Source organism: Vanellus vanellus, assembly GCF_965231255.1.
Source record: "Vanellus vanellus genome assembly, chromosome: 4".
Classification (NCBI taxonomy): Eukaryota; Metazoa; Chordata; class Aves; order Charadriiformes; family Charadriidae; genus Vanellus; species Vanellus vanellus.
Window position 1 is genome coordinate 54,064,368 of NC_138909.1, and position 11,903 is coordinate 54,076,270.

Sequence of the window (11,903 nt, forward strand, 5' to 3'; positions counted from 1 at the left end):
GAAAATAAATAGCTCTATTAATTATGGTATAGAAATAACATCATTGCAAGATGTTATGGGTGGACCTTTAAATCCCAAGCATCTGCACTGAGTTATGGTTATTTGATCCTATCATCTGCATTTGACAGTTAGGGCTGTTCCTGAAATTTCCAGGTTTTTTGTAACCTCGTCTTTGCATGGAATTTGGCCAAATGCTCCCTTGGTCCTAAACTACTTGGAAGACGATGTCTTCCAATATCTTGCTTAGATCTTACTTAGAGCTTGGGGAATATTTTCTACAGAAGAACAGAATATCCCTTTGTGTCCCTCTGTAAAGACACTTCTCCGTAATCATAACGTTAAATTCAGAGATCTTGAGAATAATGCAAAAAATCAAAATTTCAGAAAAAGAGAAATATTGGTAAAGGTAATCAGGAGATGAGCCGAAACACTGCCTGATCCTTTCCCTTTTGAAAAATGCAGGCCAGTACTCCTAGCCTGCTAAGCAGTCACTTAGGTGTGAGTCTGTAAAATAGCAGATCTCCAGTTTAAAGGCAGAAGATGACATGCGTCATCCCGTCTTTAAACCAGCTGGAACACATTAATGGGATCAGATGCACAAGAAAATTCCCTTAGAGCTGGCATGGAATGCTCAGCAGGGGAGCCGAAGATTACCACTAGGTGGGATTATGCTATTCCAGTCTGTTTGGAAATTAGTCTGTGCAACTATTGCTCTAAGCACTGGCTTCCACTGGCTTCCTTTCCCTTCTGAAGTTAGGTAGGACATTTGGCAGGTTAGATTCAGGAAAATGTAATATCATTCCTGACATGCTTTATGCAAGGCAGAGCAATCCGCAGACAGTCACGGAGGTTTTTATCGTCAAGAATGTGTGAAGAGAAATTTTGTCTGCACCTTTGATGGGGCCCTGCACAGCTGTTTGCTCAGGTATTTGTTACTCAAAAAGAGAAAAATGAGAACACAACCAGTGCAGAAGTGTTGTAGGCATCGTTTAAGCCTCGATATAAAGCTCCACTGAGCACATGCAATTCTTGAGTTTATTTTAAAACTTGTGGGATACATTTATACACAACCTGTTTTGGGGAATCTCTTCTGGTATTTATGCTAAATAGCCTTGCTTCATAAATGCTTTGTTTTTAAAAATGAGGGAAAAAAAAAAGGACATTAAAATATTTTTTCAGTGTAGTGCTAGTCTGAAAATCATCCTCCTGTTTGGTGTAAATGAGCCAAGATCTTTTGTACCCCTAAAGGAAATGAGAAATGATCTTCACAGTACCATCCCTTAGTAATTCCATATTCTTTTGAACCAGTATTTTAGATAAGACCTTCTCTGTTCCTGTTCTGCCTCTAGTAGTAATTTATTAAATGCTTCACAGGGATTGCTCCTGAGTCGGGCATTAATAGAAAAAACCAGTCCATAGTACAGATTTATTCCTCCTTCAGTCTTATGAAGCCCAAGAGCTTACACTGACCTTATTTTTGCGTTGTTCCTACTGGACAACTTGCAAGCCCTGTTGCTTTGTGTGGTGACTCAGCAACACCATAATTCCAAGACTTAATGGCATTTCTGACACGTAGCTGTAGAAAGACTTAGTAACCAAATGAATACAGCAATACTTGCACCTTCCATAGCCTTCCTCAGCAGGAGTTTCCAGCTCTTTCATCTCTTGTACCCTGTTAATGCAGGCTGTATCTTTTGACTGTGAAAGTGAACTCGGTTCAAGTCAACAGAGCTATGAGACCTTACACCACCATCAAAATTGGTTCTTTACGTTACATTCAGTAGAAAGATATATTCTCAATACTAGGGCAACTGGCTGACTCATGCTCTGTCAATGCAAACTATTTGGTGTAATTTATCATTAGTATGGCTTTTTTGAAATTAGTATCTCTTTTAAACCAACACGAAAGCAGAATCAGCGATCTCCCTCAAAGAGCATAGAGTAGTAGATTAAAAAGATCAAGACTACAATTCAGTACAGTCATGTTAAGATAAACATTTTAGACTAGAAGAATAGCATTTTACACAACTGCAAACAGCAGTTAAAATGAAGCCAATGTTCGGCTGCAGTAGGAAGATGTAAACATGAAGCGTAATATGGTCCCATTAAATGTTAGCTGTAATTTAGTAGGCTGGAGCCGTGCTGGGCTAACAGGGCTGAGAAAGCTTTCTGCCTTCTCTCTGCTGTTGCTCAGCTGATTTGTTCAGAGTTTGATCTAATTCCTCTGGATGTGAAAAAAGGCAAGCATTACTGACGTGGGAATATCCACATTATTAAGGTGGGGCTGCACTGTAGTTAAAGCACTAAAATAATATTGCACTACTTAGAATTTTAACTTATTTTCATTAAATGGAAAGCTTTAACTCTTGAGAAGACCCTGGAGTGATTTGATTGAAACAGTATGAAATTGCTTTTTTTTTTTGTCCTTCTTCATATCAAAAAGTTCTTGATTATGATGATTAAACATTTACACTTATTTTTCTTGCAAAAAAGCCCCGTACACATCAGTTTATGGAACAATCACGAATGAAAGATTTCGAAGCCAGCTGTGGGATTTAATCACAGCAGATTTAACCACACCACTCATGGGCTTTGTGTGGCTAAACGTGCTAGTCAGACGCTTGTGGGTACAGTGGTAAAAAGTTGAAAAATCTTTTAGGTAAGACATGTTGGGCAAGATGGTATATTTTAAAAGACCAGCTGGTAGATATGGAAAAAAGAAATTAAACATGAAACAGAAGGCCTTATTCAGGTCTGTCTTTGTGCCTTCATAGGTTTTCTATCTTTTTCTTGGATATCAGTTAGTCTAACAAAAGCAGTTCTCTCTCCCTGCACATTTTGCCCCTTTTTATATCATTATGGTAGAGGAACCTCAACTACAGAAAACATGTTGATAACCACGGTGTGAATCATGAAATCAACTCAGTTTTCATCCTTCCCTTCTTGTTGCCTGTTGAAATAGGAAAAAGAGCTTTATCTGTGTTTGGTTGAAGAAGTGCCGAGTGGTTTGCGGTGTCGCACCTAACGCAAAACTACCTTTTGGGGAGCTCAAGGTTTTAATCTTGGGTTAACTTGGATGGTGATGACTTTGGATGACTGTTCTAGAGAACAGGCCCAAATCCTAGCAATTGTGGTTTTAGAAGCACTGATCCAAAAAGAAGCTTCAAAGTTAAAAAAAAATCACATGTAACTCGGGTGTTTCTTGAATGTTTAAAGCCCTTCAGCAGATTTATTACTTTTCTTCTTCTCCTGTAAACTGTGGCCCATAATTGTTCTGTTGCAGTTCAGAACAGTGAACTGGAACTTCAAATCATCCTTTCTTGGTCTGTTAGAGAATTAAACTCTAGCCAAGTAAAAATAATATCTCAGCAGGGATCTGGTATGGGAGGCCAGTTCAAGTCAAGGAACATCTCTTCTGCCCTGGTGGAAGCTCTCTATTCTCCTCCTTCACCTTTGGCTTTGCTGGCGTGGGAGTTTTTGTTCTACAGCTGTAAAAATTTATACTAAGTAGTTATTTTTAATGGAGTTTTATTAAAAACTCTGAAAAATGCTAAATTAAGACAGAGAATATTTTACACTTATCTTTTGAGATCTATTGCTTAGTTACCTATTTGGCACGTCAAGTCTCCTGTATGGGCCGAGGAATATCCCAGCTGACTCTCTTACCATTAGGACCTCAGAGGAGGCTGCGATATTGAAAACTGCTAAAAGCCAGGAGATACATAACACTTCTGTTTTGTGTTTTTTTTGTTTTGTTTTTAATTCTTCTGTTAGGTGCAAACCACAGAAAGAAAAAAGATTCACAAGGGACTTCAGGAAACTCTTGTGAGCAAACGTCTCACAAAGCGAAGACCGGCAGAAGCTTTAATCCTGGTGTGAGACAGAACCCCGGTACGGAGCTCCCTGTGAACAGGATAATCGATGTGGATGGAGTCAAACTGGAAGAGACTGGCACACGCTCCTGTGATGATTCTGAAGGGAACCTCAGCTTTGAAGGTTACATCTCCGAACTGAGATCTTGCCAAGGGAGGATGAGGACTGGAGTTTATAGGACGTCAGACCTTCCATCTCTGATTACTGTAAAGAGTGAAAAGAAAAAGGGTACTGAGAATCAGTATAAAGCTACTTTTGTTTAAATCTCTGGTTTTAATTAAGATTTCTGGTATTTTTGCTTGGCATCAGCTGCAATGGAGACATCCCTTAGAGACATGTTTCTGCAAGTTTTAAGTTGCTTTCAGTACCGTTGGCTTCAATGAGTCTGCCAGACTGTCTCTTCTGATATGAGTTAGAACCCGTACAGTGGAAAAAATAGTATTTCAATGAAAGTATTGAACTATTTGTTTTTGTTCTCTTACCGTTTCTCTATCATTTTCCCTGGGATGATTCCACTGCACAGTGCAATTAAAATTATTATTTCCACCCCTACTCTTCTTGTCTTTATTAAAGACAAACTCACTTTAAATTTCTCCATCCAAACTTTTTATTTCAGATGATTTCACGTTAATCTTCTGATGTTCTTTTCCTGGTCTGCAAGATTCCCTGTGGGTCGGTAGACTTCTGAAGTGGGAGTAAAATCAGTTACTGATGTAAAAAGATTAGGATTATTTTCTTAATATCTTCCTATCTGTCTCATAACATTTGGGAAGAGGTCCAGGTGGAATTCAGTCTTGTCTAATGCGTTGCCTGGATGGATATATGCAATAAGACTGTTGCTTTACAAGCAGTAAGAAGCAAAAAAAAAAAAAAAAAGCTGTGAATTTCCTGTGCTTGGAATAATAGCTGCTCCTGTAGCCCACACTGGTGACACCAGAAATGTATATACTAATTACATTGTGGTGGGAGGGTCGTCCAGGTCCCTACTCATCACTGCTCTTGGTGTCTTAGCTTTGGGGGAAGGTGGATTTTGTTACTGCTCTTTCAATAAGCGGTTAAGTGCCCCTCATTCTTCTTGTTGTTAATTCTAGTTTCAGTTAATCTTTTAGCCTTGGGCAGAGTTTTGAGAAAGAAAAGATACTTAAGCCTACTGACATGTTGCTTTTGCCACCCGCTCCTTTTCCTCCTTCCCCGTTTCTTCAGAAGAGGTTATGAGTCTGGACAAGCAACAGGGTACACGAAGAAATGAGAGCGTTGGACCTCTGCTCATCAAGGTGAAACAATGTTGGGTGTATATATTGAGACCTTCTGGTGGTTCAGTGCTTTGAAATTATTGTGAGGCTTAAAAAGTCATGTTGCGTAGCTCCTAGACTGCAGATCCGCACAGGCAGTAAGTCTAAAGCATTTGCAGTAATTATTAACTTCTCTTTCTTCACTCCTAAAGGCTACCGAGAATTGTGAATTTTCTGAATAGCTGAGAATACTGGAGGCAGTCACTCATTTTCTTAAACTGAAATCTGTAAGATGAGAAAGAAGTACATATGATTTTACAGGGGCAAAGTAAGATTCCTAAAGCTTAAGTTATACATCAAATACTCCAGTGATACAAATGGACATAGCACCCATTGGCTTTAATACTTGAATTCTTTTCTACTGCTCAGTGATTTTGCTCTTGATATTGAGGAAAACCCTTGTTAACAGTGTGAAATCCTTTGAAATAGATGTTCTTTTAAAAACGTTCAAGATTAAAACGAATTTGGGAATCATGCTAAAATCATAGTGGTGTAACGATACTGGAGACTTGGGCAAACACAGCGGGCAGCAACTGAGATCAGAACTAGGAGTGAGTAAACAGGCTGGGAAGCTGCTGTAACTGCGTACCACACTGCGATAGACTGAGCCGTAGCACACTGTGTGCCGCCTGACTTTGTGAGCACTCGGGCTGCACCTGTGCTGAGGATAAAGGGGGAAAGCTTTTATGCTGATCCGTAGGATATGTTGTTTTCTATTGTACTATATATCACAACATAACAAAACAGTCATAGCCCAATGACGTGAAAATATTTAAGTGTCTGTATTTTTAAAGTGTTTTTCCCATGTGGTTTTGCTTTTGTTTTCTTTTTTATTTTTTGGGGGTAGTGTTTTGCTAATAATTGCCCATGAGAGAATATTTCTTTGCACACATAAACTGCCACAATTTTTTCCTGTCTCCTGGAAAATTAATAGCTTTGTTCTATTCAAGACCAACATTACACCAGTCGAACTCAAGAGAGGGCTTTTTGACCTGTGATACGCTTTGCACTTTTTGAGTGTCTCGAAAAATCAGATCCTGACTTCATACAGGTAAAAGCTTGAAATTCAAATACAATAATGACAGTCTTTCTTAATCTCTGATCAGTATTTTAGATGAAACGAGGTTACTTATCTTACATTGTGCAAGTGCGCTTAAGTGACTTTTAACTTTTCTTCAGCTGGAAAAAGAGACAAGCTGAGGGGAGATATGATAAAATCTGAAAAATCTTGAGTGCCATGGAAGGGGATTGACTACTCACACTCTTTTCTAATACAAGAATTAGAGGCCATCAGATGAAGCTAGTAGAAGTCAGGTTCAAATCAAAGAGTTGATTCTTTACCTTCTCATGTTTTCTTTCCACGAGCTGCTGTGCTCAGAAAAAAGGCAAAGAAAAACTCTGTTTTAAATTCTGAGCGCAGCAAACTGGATTTGATTGTATCAAGGATTCAAAGGGAATTTGACAGCATGGGAGAGTCAAGCTGTGTGCAGGAAAATTAAGGATGTGAAAGAACGGAGTTTTCTTTAACATAGGGAAAAATCTTGGCACAATGCCTGGAAATCCTGTAAACAAAGGGACGTGGGAAAAAAAACGTTCCTCCCCGTGCTGCACTGTTATGCCAATTATTGGCATATTGTTTAAAACAATGACTTCTTAGCTAGGACTCATGGAAATTCATTACTTTGACTTAGAAATAATTAATAATATTAGCTCTCCTATTCAATATCTGGCGAAATATATAAGCTAAACCTGCTGGAATCCGTTGCCATGGATCATAGAGCTAATAAAAATGAATGTGGACAGCCTATCTCTGGCTGATGTTTTCCAAGATTTTACAAAGGATGTTGTCCAGTTTTAATTACTGTGTGACTTAAACATGATAATATGATTTTAAGTTGCCTCATTATACTGTGATTTCCACTACTAATGAAATCTCCTTGCAATTTAAAAAGCAGTCCAACTGAAGCGCTGCATGATAGCTTAATCCTTTATCTTGCCAGCTAGTTCCTAGAGATGATCAGATTTTATGTGGCTTTATTTCTCTTTTACTTTTCCCAGTTTTCCCCTGTTGAAACTCCACTTGTGCAGAGAGTTACTCTTATGTCTCCTTAATCCCACGATGATAAGTAAAAGGGGAATTCGGCCTCCCCATCCTCTTACGTGGAAAAGGGAGATCCACTGACCTATATCCGTACTCAAACCTGAAACCATAACAACCAGTAATATAAAAAAAAAACAGCACATAGAAAATCCTGCAGCATTCTAAATCTTATTTAATATACCACTTCTCTCGTATTTCACTTGTTGTTATGGTATCTGATTTTCAAATGGTAGTTGTTTCAGCCTCACACGCTCCGCAACAGTCACAGTTGTATTGCTTTTTCGTTTTAAAGGCTCTGTGAAGAATAGAAAATATACATATAGGCAAATTTGCAAAGGGACTTCCCCCTTAGCATTACTATAGCAGTGTGCCTTGTCAACAAATTTGTGATATAACACACATGCAAAATAAACCACTGCGCAATTTAGCTCTGGGGGACTGCATGACAAATAACTGATGTTTTTTGAAGGCACATAAACAGGCTTTGCAAAGAGACTTTGCAAGAGATTTACTGCTCTGTGGGAAGAAGCCAATACCTGACTGTACCATGTCCTTTCTCATGCCCCTGAAAGTCTTCTGGGGGCTATTTAATGTCTTTCAAGGATGATGGGTCCTTTGTGCACTACTTCTCTGCCCAAAAGTTTTGGCCTCTTTTCTTGCCTTTGCTGTAGCGTGCATTGCTTTATTCCTCCTTCTCTTCTGATGCTGGAATTTACTGTTCTTACCAGAAAACTGTTGAGACGTGGCTCAGCTGATAGCCCCTTATCTGGTAGCAGAGATAATCAGGATGTATGAGCTTATTTTGACTTTTTTTACAAGTAGCCTGATTTTAGCCACAAAACTGAAATCCTCGCCAGTAGTTGTTTCTCAGCAGTGGTGCTACTGCTCATCCCAGACCTCTCCAACACAGCATTGGCAGTGAATGCTGTCATTTAAAGTGGTCTCTCCCAAGGTAGTCGGTAGCTGAAAGACTGGGCGAGTGTGTGGTAGAGCGCCGTAGCATCCGTGATGCAAACACCCGGAGGCATCTTTTCACAATTTCTCAGAGATTTTGGAAAGTTTCCAAAGGCTCAGGTAGACAAAGGCCATGGCCCAACGGCAGGTCCTTATCAAGAGGTGTGAGAAGCCAAAACCGTTGCAAGTCCAAGGCACTCCTCCTAACTCTCAACCGCAGCTCATTGTATTTGGTTTAGAAACGGCCATATTTTCTGCATCAGCAGGCGGATTTCCAAGCTTTGTGGGAATGTAGCGAACCCGTGTGACAACAGTGTTGCTCTGTGGAGAGTGTGGGTGTTTACCCTGCAGCAAAAACAAGTGGCACATCCAGGTACTTCTCTCTGCCTCTGCTCTTGGAACAGCACCCCAAGCTTAGTATCCGAGGGAACCGAACAACCGGGACGTTTGTGAACCCTGATCCAATGCCAATTAAAACACAGGAAAAACTTCCACTGATCTTACTGAAACATTTCCTTGCTGTAGATCAACCGTCATTACTTTTAGCCAAGTTGCTCTTAACTTTTTTCTGAAGACCTTTATCTGCGAAGTGCTGGATGATCAGGTGTCTGCAAATCTTGCCTGCATTACTTAAAATGTTAGCAAATCCAGTATGTTACACATGAACCAACATGTTTTCTGAACTGTTTGTGTGGAATATAAAGCAATTTTTTAAATGTTTTTTTCATCCCAAGTGATCATTCTGTGTACAGTCTAAAAATGTTGTTGTATAGAATTTTATTTATATTCTTGTTTCATTTGTGGTTTTGTCTTTAACCTTCTATATAATGACTTTATAATATGCAAATGCACATTGGATTTATTTCTCATGCCTTGTCTCCCCAAAGTGTTGAGAAATCCTGTACTGCACAATAATGTTAATTATTAATTATTATTAATAATCCTAAGTGTGTCAAACTCATTTAAAATGTTAATTGTGTATGTAGTAAGTAAATAATTTATACCACTGGAACTGATAATGTTTCATTGATATCTAATTTCAATGTAGGGACAAGGTTTTTTCAGTTATTCTGGGACCCGCTGCCATTTGGACATAACAACTTCAATGGAAGTATGAGACAACACGAAACTAGCCTGCATTTTATTAGATTTTGCAAAGATGTCTTCTTAAACCTAGCTTACATAAAGAAATTCCTTTAAAAGGGGATTGTTAAGAATTTCTGCCAAATATTTATATACCTCAAAAATAGCTCATCCTCTGGAATTTAATAATAGTGGGTTAGGTTTTTAGCCTTTAATTAATTCCTTTTGCTCTATTCTAGCAACACAAAAGGATTGCAAACCTGAGGTAAGGCAGCAGCTGAATGTTTTCCAGGTAGAGTGTAATCCTCCTCTGGCTTCCCTTCTGCACGGGCTTGGTGGGTTGTCTAGCGCTCTGGTTTCTGAGTGGACAAATGCATCAGAGCTGCTCTGCCCTTGCAGCAGGCACTGCTAACATAGACGAATACTCTACCTACTGGAGAGCAAGAGTGGAACAAACTGGGGGGCCCAGTGGCTCAGTGTCTGTGTGTACTAACCTGAGTCAGTGACATGATGCTCCTTAAAGGGTTCCCTTCTCATTCACCATCCTCTTCGTTTGTCCTTTGAACGCTCTGTGCCAGAGCAAGGGGCAATGCAGAAGTTTGAGTACCAACAACAGATAGTAACAACAGATGGGAATGAATTGAGATGTAACTCTTCCAACCCCACACCAACAGCGTGCTGCTCCCCACGATAATCTTGCACCAGTTTCCAGTGACGATGCTGAATCCCACCCCTGCAGGTACAGAGAGCTGCAAAGCCACTAGAGCATTTCCAAGCGCCCATAGGTGCATCGAGCCTCAGGGCGAGCACTGTAAAGACCACTCACCTGCCTCGCTGGAGAAGGCCCTGAAGTCCAAGTTTGGGAAGTGTATTCTTAAATACCTTGTGTCTGCTTTGCACCAACCTGTACCTCGTTTGCCTTCTCTTCCTGCAAAGATCCGCTCGCAATCTCAACATAGTTATTGTACAGCTTCAAGCCTCAATTCCAGAGCAGGCTGATAAAGGAATGAAAGGCCAGCTAGAAGTTCATCTAATTAATATTAATCCTCTTCAAGTGGTTAATCTTAAATCAGGGCACAAAAATGAAACTAATGCCTCTCCCTGTTCCTGCGAGAGATAACTGGGGTCTGTCTTAGTGATTTGAGTCTTTCCTGGAAAGATGAAACTATACGATGAGGGGAAACTACCCTTTAATTGCTATTCTCCCTCATTTATAGACTTGCACAAGCATCCTTTTTGGTAACAGTATTTGCTAGTATGTGAACACCGTGAAGTCAAATGCCAACAAGATCCAGGTAACTTCAACATCTTCCATGCTTTCAAAATCTCCAGAGTCAGTACTACAGCCAGGATGGAGCAACGCTTGGCTGAGATCAGCCCTCTATGCAAAGCAGTTAACTGAAACTTGATTGCAACCAGGAGAGCATCGGTGGTGGTGGGCACATATCTTTGATCTTGTCCTTGCTTATTTAAGCATTGAGTAAAACGTGTGCATGTGAGTATTGGAAAATCCAGAACAATGCCACAACTTCACTCCCTGGCGAGAGGGTGAAGGCACAAATGGGCAGGTAGATGCTTGTCTTCCTGTTGGAAGGTGCTGGATGGCTAAGCAAGCACCATCGGACTTACACCACCTCAGTCTCCCGGAGAACGCTGGTCCTCCCATTGCATCTTTCTTGTGTGTTTTATGCTCTTGTGGGCAAGGGACGGATACAGAAGTATGAGATTTTACTGCCATGTGCTACAAAGACATGCAGCTAACAGCTGCCATAGCTTATACCGTGAAAGGACCCACTCTGCACTGCCGTAAGATGTAATTTTCCTTGCTAGGCCACTACATAGTTAACAGGATTTGGCCTTGTGAGAGCAGAAGTCCAGTTTAATTCAAAATAGAACTAATCTGAAAGTCATGATTCCTGTCTTAGGAGAACACAGTTGGGATCTTCTTGCCTAACTTTAGGTGTCTACTCCAAATCTTCCTTTGTATCCTAAACACAAGTGTTTATATATTTGTTAGAGATATAGTTAATGCTGTCCATGGATATAAAGAATGATTTGTTTCATCCTTGAGTTGAAACATACTTTTAGATAGGTGACATGTACCTTAAATTTCACTCTTCCGTATTTTCTAGGTCTCCATTGCTTATACCGGGAGCCTCAATACCTACCTCAGATGTAAATACATATGCAGCAGGTCCCTGAAGCTAGGTGGGGTGACTGATCTGCCAGTTTCTCCTGATGTGTGAACAATGTAAGTCAATGACAGCTCAGATTGTTTCTGCAGCAATTACACAGAGCAGCAATTACATTTCTGCGGCAATTACAAGGAGTGGCACTGGAGTTACAGGGAAATGAGGGGAAAAAAAGAGAGAGAAGGAAATACAGCAGGGATATTGGCCACCTTGTGAGATGGTTAACCTAATCCCATGCTTGAGGCCAGTGGTGAGGTAGTGAGTGGTTCACAAATCACTTCTGAAGTCAGGATTGTGCAGCGGGGAGAGGGCTGCTCACCGGGAGGGACCCCAGGTTCTTCCTGGTACCTGTCTGCCTGCCTTACTTTGGGGAGTGTGGGAAAAAGGGCCTTTAGGTTTTGTCAGGGA

General features: G+C 40.3%; 1 protein-coding gene across 2 annotated transcripts in view; it reads left to right on the forward strand.

Annotated features, from left to right (window-relative positions):
- Nucleotides 1-4,136, forward strand: part of RGS12 (regulator of G protein signaling 12) — a gene marked incomplete at its 3' end in the record, with an annotated part of 83,144 nt that extends 79,008 nt beyond the window's left edge. For both annotated transcript variants that reach the window (XM_082482289.1, XM_082482290.1), the window contains exon 17: nucleotides 3,775-4,136. In XM_082482289.1, coding sequence (XP_082338415.1) covers nucleotides 3,775-4,136 — 362 coding nt within the window. The remainder of the gene's footprint in view (nucleotides 1-3,774) is intronic.
- Between the last annotated feature and the right edge of the window lie 7,767 nt (nucleotides 4,137-11,903).